The 20,086-nt window shown below is 41.4% G+C and overlaps 1 protein-coding gene across 1 annotated transcript; it reads left to right on the top strand.

The window, feature by feature from the left end:
* The first annotated feature begins 8,203 nt into the window (after nucleotides 1–8,203).
* On the top strand, nucleotides 8,204–10,248 carry LOC117057321 (vomeronasal type-2 receptor 26-like). The gene is made up of 2 exons (XM_033168161.1): nucleotides 8,204–8,312; nucleotides 9,347–10,248. The coding sequence occupies exon 2, from the start codon at nucleotides 9,349–9,351 to the stop codon at nucleotides 10,246–10,248; it is 900 nt and encodes a 299-aa protein (XP_033024052.1). The 5' UTR covers nucleotides 8,204–8,312; nucleotides 9,347–9,348.
* Nucleotides 10,249–20,086: the final 9,838 nt, after the last annotated feature.

Here is a 20,086-nt window from a genome sequence, read left to right as displayed (position 1 = left end):
GGAGTCCTCAGGTACATCTGATTCTTCTCTTAGCAACCATGAGGACCAGGTAAAAGGCCACTCACAAATCTCCAGAGCTCCCTAAATGGGACTGGGTGCGGAGAAATAAGCAACATCGCCGCGACAACGGGGCTACTGGAAGGGGTCAGGTCAGGGAATCTAACTTCAAAACAACTAACCAGCACCCTACAATCCAACTGTGGAGGAAGATCTGGGAACGTATCCTTAATGGTGAGTTTATTGATTTCTTCGCCTTGCCACCTCATGTAGCCTTAAATCAAAACTTGCCAATTGCCATAAGGATAAGAAAAATTGATGTGGAATGTAATTTCCACAACTGGATGACGGGGTGGTTTCTTCAGCATACACTGAGAGGGGGTAGCATTTATTTAATAATCAACACATCATCGTTAAAGCAAAACTGAAGGCTGGTGAAGCGGCTGGCCTAGATTATGATGAAGAATTTAGAGTGGGCTCCTGAGGATCCCATGGTTAGGTGAGACATTAAAGATAGAGTTGCATGAACAGAGTTGGTTGCCCCCCATGTAGAGAAGTGGGGGGACCTGGCAAAACCTTCTAAGCTACAACTCAAGGTGCCACGTAAGGTCTGCTGGGATTATAAAAATGGGTCATGTAACAAAGACAGGTGCCACTATTCCAAAAAAATAATAATATGCAAGCACTTTAGGGGCTCCCACTCTCGCTCTAAGTGTTTTTGGGCCAGAAACTCTTTTTGCAGCTTTCCAAACTCAGGATCCGGGCCCAGAAAGTGGTATGGCGGACTGGCAGTGGGTAACCCAGGCACCCTGTCAGTGAGGGGCGTAGCAAGGTAAAGTTGGTACCCAGGAGCAAAAAAAAATTGTCACCTCCCCCCCCCCCCCGAGGCATGAGAAGGTCAGGGGGTACCCGGTGCAGAAAATTTCTTGTCAACCCCCCCATTGATTCCCCCCCTCCGCAAAAATGGTTTTACGTTATTTCATATTTTCTTACAAAGGAATAATAACAAGTAATAATAATAAAACCTTTTATTTATATCCCACCCTCCCCGGCCAAAGTCGGGCTCAGAGTGGCTAACATCAGATACATAACATTGGTATAAAAGCAAACAATAATTAAATTACCTCCTAAAAACATCTCAAAATCAAATTAAAGTCTAATTCCTCAGGAGAAGTGTCCGGTCAAGTCAACCTCACCCGATTATGCAATAAAATTAATTAGAGAGTGTGGTCCAGGTGCCCTGCTGGCAAAATGTGACATTGAGTTACTCCTGGTATATCCCAATGATTTTTGGTTGCTGGGTTTCAAGGTCTAGGATAGCTGTTACTTTGACAAAGCCATGCCCATGGGCTGTTCTGTCACCTGTGCAGCCTTCGAAACCTTCAGCACATTTGTAGAGTGGGCCATGAAGGTGACTTCTGTCTGTCCATACATCACGCATTACCTCAATGATTATTTGATTATTGGTCCCCTGACTCCGCCACATGTGCACAAGTGTCAGCCGCATTTGTGCCCCTTACTGCGGAATTTGGTATCCCGCTTGCTGCAGACAAAACAGAAGGCCCAGCCACCATTTTGTCTGTCTTGGGTATTGAGTTGGACACGTATAAGCAAACCTCCTGTCTACCTGAGGTGAAACTGGACCTTTTGAAATCTCTATTGTCTGCCATGATTGATGCTAAAAAGACTATGCTGAGGCAAGTCCAATCTCTGCTTGGTCATCTCAGTTTTCCTTGCAGAGTCATTGCCCCAGGGAGAGCCTGCTGTGCACATCTGGTGCAGCTCACCGCTGGGGGATCGCCCCCCCCATCACCATATCAGCGTGTCCAGCAACATTAAGGAGGATCTCAAGATCTGGTTGACTTTTCTTAGGGAATATAATGGAGTGTCATTTTGGTAGTAGCCGCTCAACACAAAAGATGAGCTGCAAGTGCACTCTGACACCTTCGGTTGCTTCAGCTTTGGAGTGTTCTTTGGAGGGTTTTGATGTTCCCACCCTTTGCCATTGGCCTGGCATTTGGCGGGATCTAACCTTTCTTGAATTCTTTCCCATTCAAGTCGCCCTTCACCTATAGGGTGACCAGTTCAAGAACACCAGGTTTATGCTTTTGGTCCAACAAACAGGCAGTCTAAGAGTCATAGGCAAGTAATCAGGTCATGCTTTGATGCCTTAGGGGCAACATTTCCTTCACAGCTCAGTTTGTCCCAGGCCTAAATAATGAAATAGCGGATGCCACTGAAGGGAAACAAAAACTCCAAAGGACTTCACAGATTCCCTCTGCCTGGTGTTGAAACAACTCGCGTATCATTCATAGCTCTGACTTCATTCATTGGTGGAAGACACTGACAAAAGAACGCTCAAATCTAAAATAAAATAAAAATACAGGAAAGTGTAACTGAACATGTCATCACTTTATTTCTGGGAGATACTGAGGATTACTGTTTAAAAAACGAAAGTTAAGTGTCTGGGGCCGTTGTCTGGGTTTTACTCACCATAGAATTCAAATTCCCTTGTCTCAGTCTTTTAGGGAATAGAGCCAACTGGATTTTTTTTTCCATCTGAGGAAAATAATAATTTAAAAAGTTTTTGAGCAAATGTGCCACTCAAACTGCAAGAAGTAATTATCTCCCTCTGCAATGATCCAGATCACAATCATTTGTTCAGCTAGACCGAGCTCTCAGGAGTTTCCTAAGGGCATCAGAAAACAGTCAACAACCCAGCATAGTAAGGGCATTAAATATGGTCCTGTGCCAGTGAAATGTAGGACTGTTGGGCAGAGGGGGGGTCATTATTATCAACATTTTAATAATAATAATAATAATAATAATAATAATAATAATAATGGAGGTTTAATCATTTAAGTTCATATTCACAGCATTTGTACACCCGCTGATGCTAAAAAGAAGGCTAAGTGCAACCTCCAAGACAGTTCAATCGAGACAGGGGATGTGTTTGGACAACTCTGCATCTTCCAAGAGAGAGTTTGAAGCTATTATGTTGAGGCTCTTGCTGCTGTTGCTGCTGCTGCTGCCTCACACAAAGTGTGAAGTCCGGACAATGAAGTGCCCTGCAGCTGATCCAATCCTTGTGCCCCATGAATGGGGCCAAGCCGGGGACCTCTTCATTGGTGGGATTGTAAGTCAGACCACCTACCTTTTTAAAGAAGTTTCATTCAAGGAACATCCTTCTCAGGAGCTGTTTGACATTCCACAGTAAGCAAGAATATCCCTCCCATCCCTATTTTTTCTACCTTCCATTGAATCAACAAAGAACAACATGTGTTCTTTGCATGTGTGATCATATGCTCAAAGAAATTTTAAAAACTGAGATTATAGATTTTTATAGTTCAAATAGGTAAAGATAAATACAGTAAATGGAAATGTATAAAGATTCACAAATTGTTTAGGGGTATGCATCTTCTTGTGTCCCCCCAGAAAAAAGGACTGTATATATGCATATGTATATATGCAAACTGATTTGAAACGCGAGTGAGCAGGAAGCTAAATAAAACCAACATATTGACAAAAGCATAGAGGACTCCTGCAACATCTTCAAGACTTAACAATACTCTATTCCATAAGCTTGCATGGACCCCCATCATGTTCAGAATATGAGTCTTCGTCAGTAGTATAGTTTCAGGTTTATAGGAATACATGTAGATATGTAAATGCAGAGAGGCATGGTGCAGGAGTGCCATCAGAGGGAAAGGAAATGCCAAAAACTGCAGGCAATGAAAATGACATATTTAATGTAAAGATATCAAATTACTCATAGACTATGAAATAAGTTCATTCTGCTAGGATGCTTAGAGTTGAAATTACAAAGAAAAGGGCAGAAGCCAGTCTCATGCATTAAAATATTCCCACCTCCATTATTATTATTATTGATATCTCAATACATATACAAAATGTTTACATAATATTACATATACATTATACTTGTAAATTTACATTTTTCATTTCATTATGTCACATTTAGTCATTTCTTACTTGTATTTTATCTTTTCCCTATGTCGTAACCCTGTGTCTTCCCTCCATCCGTGCATGACTTCCTTATTTTTATATTATAACTTTATTTTTGTGATTGTACTCTTATATCTTAATAATTTAAACATACATTCTTGTATTTCTGTTTATATTAACTGTGTGAGATCAATCAATACATATCAATAATTTTTTGTTGGAGCATCTTTTAACCATATATTCGTCTACACACTTCCATTCCTGTTTGAGATTTTGGTTAGATTGCATTCTAATTGTTGCAGTCAATTTTGCTAATTCAATCAATAAAAAAAAATATGTTGCCAATCTCCAACTGATGGTACTTCTTCAGATTTCCAATTTTTGGCAACCAGTAACCTGTTGTATATAGAAAAGTCTCTTCATGTCTTTGGGGATGTCATTTGTTATGATTCCTAGAAGAAATGCTTCAGGATTTTTTTTTTAACCAAATGTTATTCTAAACATTCTTTTCAATTCCCTCAATTTTTTTTAAAAAAACTTATCGCATCCCCACCAGACATGATACAAAGACCCTTCTGACACCTTACATCTCCAACACAAATTTGATGGTAATTTATAAATTTTGGCTAGTTTTGTTGTTGCTGTTGTTGTTTTTGTTTAGTCGTTTAGTAGTGTCTGACTCTTCGTGACTCCATGAACCAGAGCACGCCAGGCACTCCTGTCTTCCACTGCTTCCCACAGTTCAGACTCATGTTGGTAGCTTGGAGAACACTGTCCAACCATCTCATCTTCTGTCGTCCCCTTCTCCTTGTGCCCTCAGCCTTTCCCAATATCAGGGTCTTCTCCAGGGAGTCTTTTCTTCTCATGAGGTGGCCAAAGTATTGGAGTCTCAGGTTCAGGATCTGTCCTTCCAGTGAGCACTCAGGGCTGATTTCCTTCAGATTGACATTCTGCAGTCCATGGGACTCTCAAGAGTCTCCTCCAGCACCATAATTCAAAAGCATCAATTCTTTGGCGATCAGTCTTCTTTATGGTCCAGCTCTCACTTCCATACATTACTACTGGGAAAACCATAGCTTTAATTATACAGACCTTTTTTGACAAGGTGATATCTCTGCTTTTTAAGATGCTGTCTAGGTTTGTCATTGCTTTCCTCCCAAGAAGCAGGCGTCTTTTAATTTCGTGACTGCTGTCACCATCAGCAGTGATCATGGAGCCCAAGAAAGTAAAATCTCTCACTGCCTCCATTTCTTCCCCTTCTATTTGCCAGGAGGTGATGGGACCAGTGGCCATGATCTTAGTTTTCTTGATGTTGAGCCTCAGACCATATTTTGCGCTCTCCTCTTTCACAGTCATTAAAAGGTTCTTTAATTCCTCCTCACTTTCTGCCATCAAGATTGTGTCATCAGCGTATCTGAGGTTGTTGATATTTCTTCCGGCAATCTTCCGGCTAGTTTTACACGGGTTACATTAAATACCACCTGTAAAACATCTTCATAATATTTTCTTTGATAGTGTTACATGTGGTGAAATTAATATCTGATTTCCATAGTTTTTCCCATAGGTCTAATGGAATGGCGTATCCCAAATCCTGTTCCAATTGGATCATTACTTCTTTAATTTGCTCATCCTTGAGTTCCCCTTTGAGTAAAAAATTATACATTTTTTATAGATTCCTTTTGGAATTAATCAAGAGTTCTAGCTGGAATCTTGATTCTTCTTTTTGGTAACCAATTTTATTATCAGAGTTAAATTTATCATATAATTGATGATATTGTAGCCAAGTGGTACAAATCTGTTTAAGGTCTTCATAATCCGACCTCTCTTTTTATATCTTCCCTATTGACAGTGTAAAAACAAAGTTCTATCAGAATATCCTGGCCTTGGTGTTTGCCATAAAAGAGATCAATGACAATCCGAAGATCTTGCCCAATGTCACCCTTGGTTTCCACATCTATGACAGCTACTCAGATGCGAGAATGACCTATCGAACCACTTTGGACCTTCTCTTCAAATGGCAAAGATTTCTCCCCAACTACAAATGTGACACTCAGAAAAACCTCATGGCTGTGATAGGGGGACTCACTTCTGACACTTCTATCCACATGGCAGATATCTTAAGTCTCTACAGGGTTCCACAGGTAGAATCAGTGCATAGGGGAATGTGGGGAAGTTTCTTTTGAGACTCTTTAATTCAGAAGGAAAAGAGAAATATTAACGTGAAAGATAAAAAGTCTGGAAATTGCATTATTTCCCTTAACTAGAAATTCAGCCAGTATTTTTTTTAAAGAAATAATTAGAATAGTGCTTACAAATTTCTTTAGCAAATGTTCTGCTAAATTATCACTTTCTTTTAGCTTACATATGGCTCATTTGCTTCAAAGGAGAGTCAATCAATGCAGAAGTCTTTTTATACCATGGTCCCAAATGAAGACCTTCAATATGTAGGGATTATCCGGTTACTTCAGTATTTCAGATGGAAGTGGGTGGGGCTCTTTGTTGCCAAATATGACAGCGGAGAACATTTTTTGAAGATCCTGGAGCCATTGTTTTCCCAGAATGGAATCTGTTCAGCCTTCACAAAAAGAGTCCCACTTCAAGCTCGTATAGAATATATGGGAAAAATATTTGGTGAAATTGAAAGTATTTATGAAGGTCTCACAGATGAAAAGGCCAGTACGTTTATCATCTATGGAACAGATGGGACAATAGCATGGCTGAGAATGGCTATCTTTATAATGGATATTAGAAATCAGAAGGACCCATCATTTGGAAAAGTCTGGATCATCACAGCCCAGATAGATTTTGTATCATACGGATTTCAGAGAAAATGGGATTTTCTGCTGTTCCAAGGTGCCCTTTCCTTTAGAATTCACTCAGAAGAGCTTCCAGAGTTCAGCCAATTCCTTCAGAACATCCAAACAAACAGGACCAAAGCAGATGGCTTTTGGAAGGACTTCTGGGTGCAGGCATTTGACTGTCCCTATCCTGATCAAGGTATGCCTGTCAAGGAAGATGGAATATGTACTGGAGAGGAGAGGCTGGAAAGTCTCCCTGCAGGTGTTTTTGAAATGCACGTGACTGGGCAGAGCTACAGTATCTATAATGCCGCCTATGCTGTAGCTCACACATTGCATGCCATTTCCTCATCAAGATCCCCGCACAGAGCAGTGACCGTTGGTGACAGTGTTGGATCTCCATCTCTGCAGCCTTGGCAGGTAATGTTACTGAGCCAAAAATTCTCATGTCAATGAACTGATTAACAGGAGGAGGACAGGAAGTTGTCTTTTACTAAGTTAGGCCTTTCAGTCATCTGTTTCAGTATTGTGTACAGTAGGGCATTCCAAACTTGGGTCTCCAGCTGTTGTTGTACTGCCATTTCCATCATCCCTGACCACTGGTAATGCAAGCTAGGGATAATTGCTCTTTTAGTGCAAAAACAGCTGGAGACCCAAGTTTGGATAGCCCTGGGTGTTCCGACTGGCTTTGGCTCTCCAGGGAATGAGTCAAGAAGAGATTCCCTGTGTTACTGGAAGATTTTGGCAATTGAATCTGAGAACTTTCCCTTTTTGTAATATTTTTATACATTTTATAATAAAAAATAATCTTCCTGGTTTACATTTCACCATGTAACTTGACCTTGGAATCTGTTTCAATTGGGAACATCAAATAGTTATATTTTTCTTTTTTAAAAACAACAACAGATCAATTCATTTCTTCAACGTGTTTCATTTAACAACTCAGCTGGAGAAACGGTTTCATTTAATGATAACAGGGAAATGAGAGGAGGTTTTGATATCATGAATCTGGTCACATTCCCAAACACGTCTTTCCAGAGAGTGAAAGTTGGACGGGTGGGTCCCAGTGATAGAGGAAATAAAGAGTTAATCATCAGTGAGGACAAAATTCTATGGCACCAAAGTTTTAACCAGGTATGGATTGTAATTACCCACCTGCAGAAAGTTTGCAGGTATGAGTAAAGCTGCTAAATAACAACGGGAATAATGAGAACAACAATGATGTCTAGTGCATTCAGAAATATGATGTGGAATTGATATGTCAAATCTCCCTTTTCCCACTTTGAAATCATTATTACCTTGAAAGTGCACTAAAATAATGCTCCCTTCACAAACACAGCTAATACTTAACACACATTGCTGAAGCATAAGATGGCTCTGTGGGTGACATATATGAAAGCTCTCCCACCCCCTACTCCTTTCTATAGGTGCTTCCCTTATCTTTGTGCAATGAAGCCTGCCACTCTGGTCTTCAGAAGAAAACGAAGGAAGGGGAAAAGTTTTGTTGCTATGATTGTGCTCCATGCCCAGAGGGGAAGATTTCAAACCAGATTGGTAGGTAAAGCTCTTGCATCCTGATAACGAAAGAAAAAGGCTAACAAGCAGGCAGGGCTTCTGCTGGGCCACTTTTATTTAGTGAACATAACAAGATCAGCAGAGGAGGATAAATTCAAAAGCAGAACTGTAGCCACTGGGTGACACAAAGGGCTTTTTTTCAACCAGAACTCACTGGAACTCAGTTCTGGTACCTCTCAGGTGGGCACCATTGTCATTCTAAGAGAATGAGGGAGGTGTTCATGGTGAGTTGAAGCTGATTGAACCATTTCCTATCTGGTCAGTTTTAGAGCACAGCCTGCTCCCCTTCGATACATAAATCCTGAAACAAAAAAGCCCTATGAGAGGCATCATATTTGGAGGAAGCTCAAAGCAAACTAAGGAATAGGGGAAATCAGGGGCATGGCAACCCAGTGACAGCCTATGGATACCCTGAATTATGAAGAGCTATGAAAGGCCAACAAAGAAATGCATTTGGTCTCCTAGAATCTCTGGTCTCCTATTGAATTTGAAACCCTGCCCGACCCTGCTTTGCTTTGCAATTTTGCAAACAGTTTTAATTGCTGCTTTGGCAGAGAAAGCAAGAGTCCTCTGGTATAAATCCAGCTATGACTGTGGGAGGGAGATTAAACAAAAGCCACAGCAAAGGAGGGTGATAGGCGTGATATGCTAGAATGTGATTCTTCAAAACATAGCAACTGGTAGGCTGCAAGCAAAAGGGAGAAGAAAGAAGCACCTGCATGAATGAACAAGTGTTATAGGGGCAAGGAATCAAACCAAAGATTTCCTTCTCCAATAAGGCCCTAAAGCGGACCTCCCCATCTCATACAGTGTTTAAATGCGACAATATATTCACTGCTGGTTGGTGTGCTGTCTCTCATGGCCAATCTGCCACAAATGTGCCTCGGCACCCAGTCCTGCTGTGGTGGAACAGCCATAATGTACAATTTGTCACAATACATGGTTCATTCAATGCACTAGATCAGAAGAATTGCCACTGGATTTTTGTTTATACTTTTCTTTATTTTTCTCAGATATGGACGTATGTTTCAATTGCCCAGAAGATCAATATCCAAACAAGAAGAGAAATGGATGCATCCCCAAAGTTATACATTTTTTGTCCTATAAAGAACCTTTAGGAATCACTTTAGCCTCACTTAGTGTTTTATGTTCCATGATTACTGCTTTGGTGTTGGCTATTTTTATCCAGAACAACGATACCCCCATAGTCATAGCCAACAACCGGGATCTCACCTACACTCTCCTGGTCTCCCTCCTGCTTTGCTTCCTCTCCTCTTTGCTTTTCCTTGGCCAACCTAGGAAACTGACTTGCGTTCTCCAACAACCTGCTTTTGGCATCATCTTCTCAGTTGCTGTTTCTTGTGTGTTGGCAAAGACCATCATTGTTTCATTAGCATTCATAGCCACAAAGCCAGGATCCAAGATGAAGAAATGGGTGGGAAAGAGGCTGGCTCATTCCATTGTCCTTTCAGCTTCCCTCATTCAAGTTGGTATCTGTACTATGTGGCTGACAATGTCTCCCCCCTTCCCTGATCTAGACATGAATTCAGTAGCTGAAGAAATCATTATACAATGTAACATTGGGTCGTCCACCATGTTCTATTGCGTCTTGGGCTACATGGGCTTCCTGGCCATTGCTAGTTTCATTGTGGCCTTCCTGGCCCGCAAGTTACCTGACAGTTTTAATGAAGCCCAGTTCATCACCTTCAGTATGTTAGCATTTTGCAGTGTTTGGATCTCTTTTGTTCCAACCTACCTGAGCACAAGAGGGAAACACATGGTGGCTGTGGAGATCTTCTCCATCTTGGCCTCCAGTGCTGGGTTACTGGGTTGCATCTTTTCCCCAAAATGCTACATCATTGTGCTCAGGCCTGAACTGAACAGCAGGGATCAACTAATACGAAGAAAGAATTAAGCCATCTGTCTTCACTCATAATACCCTAGGGTCTGTTGGAGACGGCAGTTGGGAGAAAATACGTGCATACAAAATTGGTTATAGACATTCATTTTAAAATTATTACTGCATTTCTCTACAAAGTATAAGCTGCATTTCAATTTCTGTGTTACGGCACATAACCAAATACGTTGTTCAGCTGTCTGACATGCTGACATGTTCCACGTGCATATTTTTGATTTCCGCTCAGGCCTTCATTGGACATTGGTAGCTGTGATGGGTTCCTTCCTTACGGTATCAGAATTTCTCATTTTATCAGTTGAATATAATACCTGTAAATCTATTTCTGTTTTAATACATGTGTTGTGGTTTCTTTTTATATCTTCTCCCTGGGAGTGTTTTTCAACAAAGAGATATTGTGGTTGAAGGAAACTGTCAGTATTATTCCTCTCAGTTTATTGTTATTTTGAACTTTAGAACTTTAATCCAGTTTCTGTAAATATATGCATTTGTTGCATATTTTCCCCACGATTCTTTTTTTAAAAAATAAGTAAATAGAAGTGTAACACAGAATGGGGTAGGAAAAGAAGAACCATTTAATTTGGGATTATTGAGTCTTTATGATTTTGGCTGTGCCCCAGCTGCAGCCACCCCCTCACTCTGCTATGGTGCTGGGGACACTAGCCCGATTTGTGGGCATCTTGTGGTGTTTGTGGGCACAATGTGAGCAATGCAGGGAGGCTGTACCCATGTTTTCCCCCTTGTATGGCAGGCATTCTCCACCATTTTTGTTGGTTTCTCATGCTCGGCAACATTTTTGTTTGGATCACACGGTCGGCACCATTTTGTTTGGTCACATGGTCACCACCATTTTGTTTTGAACATGTGGTCTGCCCCATTTAGTTTGTGTGAGCATGTGCCAGCCTCCCTACACATTAACTGGCCTTTGGGAGCCTGGTGGTTTGCACTGCTGTCCACTGAACAGATTGGAAGGCAGTGGTGTGCAGTCGCCCCTTCCTAATAACCTTCCAACAATGCTGTGTTACGGCACCCCCCCCGCCTCCTTCCTTCCTTCAACTGGCTGGGCCTAGTGGGCTGTACTATGGTGTTGCGTTGTAATAGATGCTAACCCTGGCGGGATTATTAAAGGATATCCTTTCAGTGATGTGTGATAATTTGCAGGACTGGAGTATTGCCCATCTAAGGAAGTGTTTAGAGTAAGCCGAGTCTGGCATGTCTAGGTTGTGCTCACACCACCGTCGTTCCCGATGTGAGAGGCGCAGGGATAAGTCACCTTTCACCAGCCCTGCTGACAGTTCCTCGAGCCCCGACGTGCATAGGGTGCAACACAATAAGAAAACATCGTGAAAATCCAGGAGCTATGGAAGCAAATGCAGAAGGTCCTCTTTGGATTTGTCGGAGTCCTCAGGTACATCTGATTCTTCTCTTAGCAACCATGAGGACCAGATAAAAGGCCACTCACAAATCTCCAGAGCTCCCTAAATGGGACTGGGTGCGGAGAAATAAGCAACATCGCCGCGACAACGGGGCTACTGGAAGGGGTCTGGTCAGGGAATCTAACTTCAAAACAACTAACCAGCACCCTACAATCCAACTGTGAAGGAAGATCTGGGAACGTATCCTTAATGGTGAGTTTATTGATTTCTTCGCCTTGCCACCTCATGTAGCCTTAAATAAAAACTTGCCAATTGCCATAAGGATAAGAAAAATTGATGTGGAATGTAATTTCCACAACTGGATGACGGGGTGGTTTCTTCAGCATACACTGAGAGGGGGTAGCATTTATTTAATAATCAACAAATCATCGTTAAAGCAAAACTGAAGGCTGGTGAAGCGGCTGGCCTAGATTATGATGAAGAATTTAGAGTGGGCTCCTGAGGATCCCATGGCTAGGTGAGACATTAAAGATAGAGTTGCATGAACAGAGTTGGTTGCCCCCCCCCATGTAGAGAAGTGGGGGGACCTGGCAAAACCTTCTAAGCTACAACTCAAGGTGCCACGTAAGGTCTGCTCGGATTATAAAAATGGGTCATGTAACAAAGACAGGTGCCACTATTCCAAAAAATATATATATGCAAGCACTTTAGGGGCTCCCACTCTCGCTCTAAGTGTTTTTGGGCCAGAAACTCTTTTTGCAGCTTTCCAAACTCAGGATCCGGGCCCAGAAAGTGGTATGGCGGACTGGCAGTGGGTAACCCAGGCACCCTGTCAGTGAGGGGCGTAGCAAGGTAAAGTTGGTACCCAGGAGCAAAAAAAATTTGTCACCTGCCCCCCCCCCCCGAGGCATGAGAAGGTCAGGGGGTACCCGGTGCAGAAAATTTCTTGTCAACCCCCCCATTGATTCCCCCCCTCCGCAAAAATGGTTTTACGTTATTTCATATTTTCTTACAAAGGAATAATAACAAGTAATAATAATAAAACCTTTTAATTATATCCCACCCTCCCCGGCCAAAGTCGGGCTCAGAGTGGCTAACATCAGATACATAACATTGGTATAAAAGCAAACAATAATTAAATTACCTCCTAAAAACATCTCAAAATCAAATTAAAGTCTAATTCCTCAGGAGAAGTGTCCGGTCAAGTCAACCTCACCCGATTATGCAATAAAATTAATTGGAGAGTGTGGTCCAGGTGCCCTGCTGGCAAAATGTGACATTGAGTTACTCCTGGTATATCCCAATGATTTTTGGTTGCTGGGTTTCAAGGTCTAGGATAGCTGTTACTTTGACAAAGCCATGCCCATGGGCTGTTCTGTCACCTGTGCAGCCTTCGAAACCTTCAGCACATTTGTAGAGTGGGCCATGAAGGTGACTTCTGTCTGTCCATACATCACGAATTACCTCAATGATTACAGTGGTGCCCCGCTAGACGAAAATAATTCGTCCTGCGAAAATTTTTGTCTAGCGGGTTTTTCGTCTAGCGAAGCGGCAACGACAGCCGCGCTCCGCTAAACGAAAAAAAAAAGACGAAAATTTTTCGTCTTGTGAAGCAGCCCCATAGACTTTTTTGTCTAGCGGGGCAGCTTCCGCTAGACGAATGTCATTCGTCTAGCGAGTTTTTCGTCTAGCGAGGCATTCGTCTAGCGGGGCACCACTGTATTTGATTATTGGTCCCCTGACTCCGCCGCATGTGCACAAGTGTCAGCCGCATTTGTGCCCCTTACTGCGGAATTTGGTATCCCGCTTGCTGCAGACAAAACAGAAGGCCCAGCCACCATTTTTTCTGTCTTGGGTATTGAGTTGGACACGTATAAGCAAACCTCCTGTCTACCTGAGGTGAAACTGGACCTTTTGAAATCTCTATTGTCTGCCATGATTGATGCTAAAAAGACTATGCTGAGGCAAGTCCAATCTCTGCTTGGTCATCTCAATTTTCCTTGCAGAGTCATTGCCCCAGGGAGAACCTGCTGTGCACGTCTGGCGCAGCTCACTGCTTGGGGATCACCCCCCATCACCATATCAGGGTGTCCAGCAACATTAAGGAGGATCTCAAGATCTGGTTGACTTTTCTTAGGGAATATAGTGGAGTGTCATTTTGTTTTTGTTTTTTATTAAGAATTTATAAGATTTTCCAATTAAAAAAAAACACAAATCAATACATGGTTAAATGCTCCATACTCCCCCCTCTCCCACCGGGGGGAGCAGCAAATACAAAACCCCCCTCTCACAGAGGTAGCAAAAATCATTCACGTTTAACCTCACATTTTCTAAATCATAACTTAGTCCTGACCCTCTTCCTGGGTCAGTTAATTAAATTCCCATCATTACTTCCTAAGGTGACTTCCTCACCCCCCCCCCTGATTTCCAAATTATCACATAATTCCAGTTTTCTTCACATCTTTAAATCTGATTTTAAAAATATTCATTTTTTTATTAACATTTCTCTATTTCCGCCTCATAGTACTTCTGTACTTTCTTAATCTCTTAACCAAAATTTTTCCACATTACTCATATTCCCAAAACCATTTCCCTTATCTTATTCCTCCCTCCCTTTCGGTCTCGAAATTTTGTCTCTCATGACGTTTTCCATTGTCGCAGTGTCCATGTCCAATTGTCAAAACCATAGTAAAATGTAATATCATTTTTAATTACAATATTTTACCCTATGCCCACCCTTTCAAAAAACCCGCCCCATGAGTCAAAAGTGGCGAAGTCCTGTGTCTGACCATTTTCTTGCAGGCATGTAGCCTTCTCACAATGCAGTGGCAGCAACCTAAATAAGCAACAACATAAATAATATAGTGGAGTGTCATTTTGGCAGCAGCCGCTCAACACGAAAGATGAGCTGCAAGTGCACTCTGACACCTTCGGTTGCTTCAGCTTTGGAGTGTTCTTTGGAGGGTTTTGATGTTCCCACCCTTTGCCATCGGCCTGGCATTTGGCGGGATCTAACCTTTCTTGAATTCTTTCCCATTCAAGTCGCCCTTCACCTACAGGGCGACCAGTTCAAGAACACCAGGTATATGCTTTTGGTCCAACAAACAGGCAGTCCAAGAGTCATAGGCAAGTAATCGGGTCATGCTTTGATGCCTTAGGGGCAACGTTGCCTTCACAGCTCAGTTTGTCCCAGGCCTAAATAATGAAATAGCGGATGCCACTGAAAGGTAGTGGGGAAACAAAAACTCCAAAGGACTTCACAGATTCCCTCTGTCTGGTGTTGAAACAACTCACGTATCATTCATAGCTCTGACTTCATTCATTGGTGGAAGACACTGACAAAAGAACGCTCAAATCTAAAATAAAATAAAAATACAGGAAAGTGTAACTGAACATGTCATCACTTTATTTCTGGGAGATACTGAGGATTACTGTTTAAAAAACGAAAGTTAAGTGTCTGGGGCCGTTGTCTGGGTTTTACTCACCATAGTATTCAAATTCCCTTGTCTCAGTCTTTTAGGGAATAGAGCCAACTGGTGTTTTTTTTTCCATCTGAGGAAAATAATAATTTAAAAGGTTTTTGAGCAAATGTGCCACTCAAGCTCCAAGAAGTAATTATCTCCCTCTGCAATGATCCAGATCACAATCATTTGTTCAGCTAGACCGAGCTCTCAGGAGTTTCCTAAGGGCATCGGAAAACAGTCAACAACCCAGCATAGTAAGGGCATTAAATATGCTCCTGTGCCAGTGAAATGCAGGACTGTTGGGCAGGGGGGGTAATTATTATCAACATTTTAATAATAATAATAATAATAATAATAATAATAATAATAATAATGGAGTTTTAATCATTTAAGTTCATATTCACAGCATTTGTACACCCGCTGATGCTAAAAAGAAGGCTAAGTGCAACCTCCAAGACAGTTCAATCGAGACAGGGGATGTGTTTGGACAACTCTGCATCTTCCAAGAGAGAGTTTGAAGCTATTATGTTGAGGCTCTTGATGCTGTTGTTGCTGCTGCTGCTGCCTCACACAAAGTGTGAAGTCCGGACAATAAAGTGCCCTGCAGCTGATCCAATTCTTGTGCCCCATGAATGGGGCCAAGCAGGGGACCTCTTCATTGGTGGGATTGTAAGTCAGACCACCTACCTTTTTAAAGAAGTTTCATTCAAGGAACATCCTTCTCAGGAGCTGTTTGACATTCCACAGTAAGCAAGAATATCCCTCCCATCCCTATTTTTTCTACCCTCCACTGAATCAACAAAGAACAACATGTGTTCTTTGCATGTGTGATCATATGTTCAAAGAAATTCTATTTAGAAATATTTATTTATTGAATTTATATACCGAACTATACCTGGAGCCTCAGGGCGGTTCATGGAACAAAATAAAAATATTAAACCACAATATATATAATCAAAACAAATGCAACAACCCAATAACACCTGTTAAGAAAACCCCACATTTTAAAAGGGTATTGGATATAAATCAAATCAACCAAAGGCTTGGTTAAAAGGGAACGTTTTTGTCCGGTGCCTAAAGGTGTATTATGAAGGCACCAGGCAAGCATCCCTGGGGAGAGCATTCCACAGAAGGGGAGCCACTGCACAGAAGGTCTGTTCTTGTGTTGCAACCCTCCTGACCTCTTGAGGAAGAGGCACACGAAGGAGGGTCTCAGAAGATGATCTCATGGTCCTGGTAGGTTCATATGGAAAGAGGCAGTCCTTGAGGTATTGTGGTCTTGAGTCATTTAGGGCTTTATAAGTCAAAACCAGCACTTCAAATTGGATCCGGAAACTTATTGTTAGCCAGTGCAGTTGGACCAGGATCTGTTTAATATGCTCCAACGGTCTTGCTCAGGTGAGAAACTTGGCCGCTGAATTTTCCAAACTGTCTTCAGAGGCATCCCTACGTATAACACATTGCAGTAATCTAACCTCGAGGTTACCAGAGCATAAACAACAGTTGTTAGGCTATCCCTTTCCAGATAGGGGTGTAAGTGGGCCACCAGCTGAAGCTGATGGAAGGCACTCCAGGCCACTGAGGCCACCTGAGCCTCGAGCGACAGCAAAGGATCCAGGAGTATCCCCAAACTACTAACCTGCTCCTTCAGAGGAAGTGTAACCCCATCAAGAGCAGGTGATCTCCCACCCATCTGGTCTAGGGAACCACCCACTAAAAGTGCCTCTGTCTTATCTGGATAGAGCTTCAGTTTGTTCACTCTCCCCTAGTCCATTACCAAGGAAAGACACTGGTCCAACACATCCACTGCCTCTCCTGCAGTTGTAAAGAAGGAATACAGCTGAGTGTTATCAGCCTACTGCTGACCACATACTCCAGATAACCTCACCCAGTGGTTTCATGTACATGTTAAACAATGTGGGGGGATAGAATTGAGCCCTGCGGAACCCCACATTGGACATTCCATGAGGCTGAAAAGCATTCCCCCAGTAACACCCTCTAGGAATGACCATCCAGGTAGGACTGGAACTACTGCAGAGTGGTGCCTCCCACCCCTAGTTTGGAGTCGCTCCAGAAGGATACCATCGAAAGCCGCTGAGAGGTCAAAAAGAATATACAGGGATATATATATATATATATATATATATATATATATATATATATATATATATATATATATATATATATATATATATATATGTGTGTGTGTGTGTGTGTGTGTGTGTGTGTGTGTGTGGTGTGTGTGTGTGTGTGTGTGTGTGTGTGTGTGTTTTCCATGCCTCTCTCTCGACAGAAGTCATCATACAGGGCGACCAAAGCTGTTTCTGTGTCAAAACCATATGGATGCAGAAAATCAGTTTTTTCTTCAAAAATCACCTGGAACTGGTCTGTGACTACTTGCTCCAGAACCTTGCTCGGGAAAGGGAGATTAGCAACTGACCGATAGTTAGATTTTCTGAATCAATGGAAGGTTTCTGAATGAGTGGTTTTACCACTGCCTACTTTATACAGGCAGGGACCACCCACTCTCCTAAAGAGGCATTGATCACCTCCCTGGCCAAATCAGCTGTTCCTTCCCTCATGGTTTTTATCAGCCAAGAGGGGCAGGGGCCAAAAGCAGAAGTGTGCCCTGACTGATCGAACATCTTGACCACATCCTCAAGCCTTACCATCTGAAACTCATCCAACACAACAGGACTAGACTGTGCTCTGGACACCCCATGAGATTCATCTGCTATAATGAGGTTTTGGTGGATGCAAGCAATTTTATCCTGAAAATGCTTTGCAAACAAGTCATAGTGAGCTACCGTTAGTTCCATCACCTCCTTTGGGGGCAGACTGTAAAAGGTAACGTACAAGACGGAAGATGTCTGCCAGACAACATAATGAAATAGTTCCATGCAGGGCCAGTCCTCCTTCTGAACTGCTTTCTGAATATTCTGCATTATACTGAGATTATAGAATATATAAAATTTTCTTTTTGGAATGCAAACTGCATGTGAAGGAGAAGCAGCATGGTTGGTGTGGCAGAGCAAGAAAAATATTACCCTGGCAGTAGGTGCCCCCCCATACTGAGATTGAGAGCAAGAAAATGGTGGAGAGGCAGGTAAGAAACAGGCGATCCTCAAATTCCTTGTTAATCAAACAGAATAAAATTATATATGTAGAGCACCACAACCCCATAGTCGCCTTTGACTGGACTTAACCATCTAGGGGTCCTGTAGCTTATTGCCTTTACCGTATATGTATATGTATATGTATATGTATATGTATATGTATATGTAGTGCTGTTTTCTAAAGAAAATGTTTAGGGGTATTCCCATTTTGACTCAAGAAAATCAACATTTTATAGTTCAAATAGGGAAAGATAAATACAGTAAATGGAAATGTACAAAGTTTCAGAAAATGTTTAAGGGTATTCATCTTCCTGTTTCCCCCCAGGAAAAAAAGGACTGTGTATATGCACATGTATACCTGTAAATGCAAACTGATTTGAAACGCGACTGAACAGAGAGCTAAATAAAACCAACATATTGACAAAAGCATAGAGGATTCCTGCAACAACTTAAAGACTGAACCATACTCTATTCCATAAGCTTGCATGGACCCCCATCAGGTTCAGAATATGAGTATTCATCAGTGGTATAGTTTCAGGTTTATAGGAATACACACAGGTATATAAATGCAGAGAAGCATGGTGCAGGAGTGCCATCAGGGGGAAAGGAAATGCCAAAAACTGCAGACAATGAAAATGACATAATTAATGTAAAAATACGAAATTACTCATAAGACTAGGATGTAGGATGCTTAGAGTTGAAAGTGCAGAGGAGAAAAAGGCAGAAGCCAGTCTCATGCATTAAAACATTCCACCTCCATTATTATTGTTGTTGATATCTCAATACATATACAAAATGTTTACATAATATTACATACACATTATACTTGTAAATTTACATTTTTCATTTCATTATGTATCAACATTTAGTCATTTCTTACTTGCATTTTATCTTTTCCCTATGTCGTAACCCTGTGTCTTCCCTCCACCCGTGCATGACTTCCTTATTTTTATATTATAACTTTATTATTGTGATTGCACTCTTATATCTTAACAATTTAAACATACATTCTTGTATTTCTGTTTATATTAACTGTGTGAGATCAATCTATAAATAGCATCTTTTGACCATATATTTGTCTACACACTTCCATTCCTGTTTGAGATTTTGGTTAGATTACATTCTAATTGTTGCCGTCAATTTTGCTAATTCAATGAATTAAAAAAAATAATACATTGCCAATCTGCCACTTATGGTACTTCTTCAGATTTCCAATTTTTGGCAACCAGTAACCTGTTGCATATAGAAAAATTCTCTTCATGTCTTTGGGGATGTCATTTGTTATGATTCCTAGAAGAAATGCTTCAGACTTTTTTTAACCAAATGTTATTCTAAACATTCTTTTCAATTCCTCATGTATATTCCCCCCTCCTTTTTAATTTTATCACATCCCCACCAGACATGATAGGTCTAATGGAATGGCGTATCCCAAGTCCTGTCCCAATTGGATCATTACTTCTTTAATTTGCTCATCCTTGAGTTCCCATTCAAGTAAAAAATTATACATTTTTGATAGATTCCTTTTGGAATTATTCAAGAGTTCTACCTGGAATTTTGATTCTTCTTTTTGGTAACTGATTTTATTATCAGAGTTAAATTTATCATATAATTGATGATATTGTAGCCAAGTGGTACAGATCTGTTTAAGGTCTTCATAATCCCACCTCTCTTTTTATATCTTCCCTATCGACAGTGTAAAAACAAAGTTCTATCAGAACATCCTGGCCTTGGTGTTTGCCATAAAAGAGATCAATGACAATCCAAAGATCTTACCCAATGTCACCCTTGGTTTCCACATCTATGACAGCTACTCAGATGCGAGAATGACCTATCAAACCACTTTGGACCTTCTCTTCAAATGGCAAAGATTTCTCCTCAACTA

Source organism: Lacerta agilis, chromosome 14 (genome assembly GCF_009819535.1).
Source record: "Lacerta agilis isolate rLacAgi1 chromosome 14, rLacAgi1.pri, whole genome shotgun sequence".
In the NCBI taxonomy this organism is placed as follows: Eukaryota; Metazoa; Chordata; class Lepidosauria; order Squamata; family Lacertidae; genus Lacerta; species Lacerta agilis.
The sequence above is the reverse complement of the archived record's forward strand: the minus strand, read 5'-3'. Positions and strand labels throughout refer to the sequence as shown.

Excerpts from the sequence above, each read along its gene's own strand:
- LOC117057321 (XM_033168161.1), top strand. The coding sequence starts at position 9,349 with ATGGACGTATGTTTCAATTGCCCAGAAGATCAATATCCAAACAAGAAG.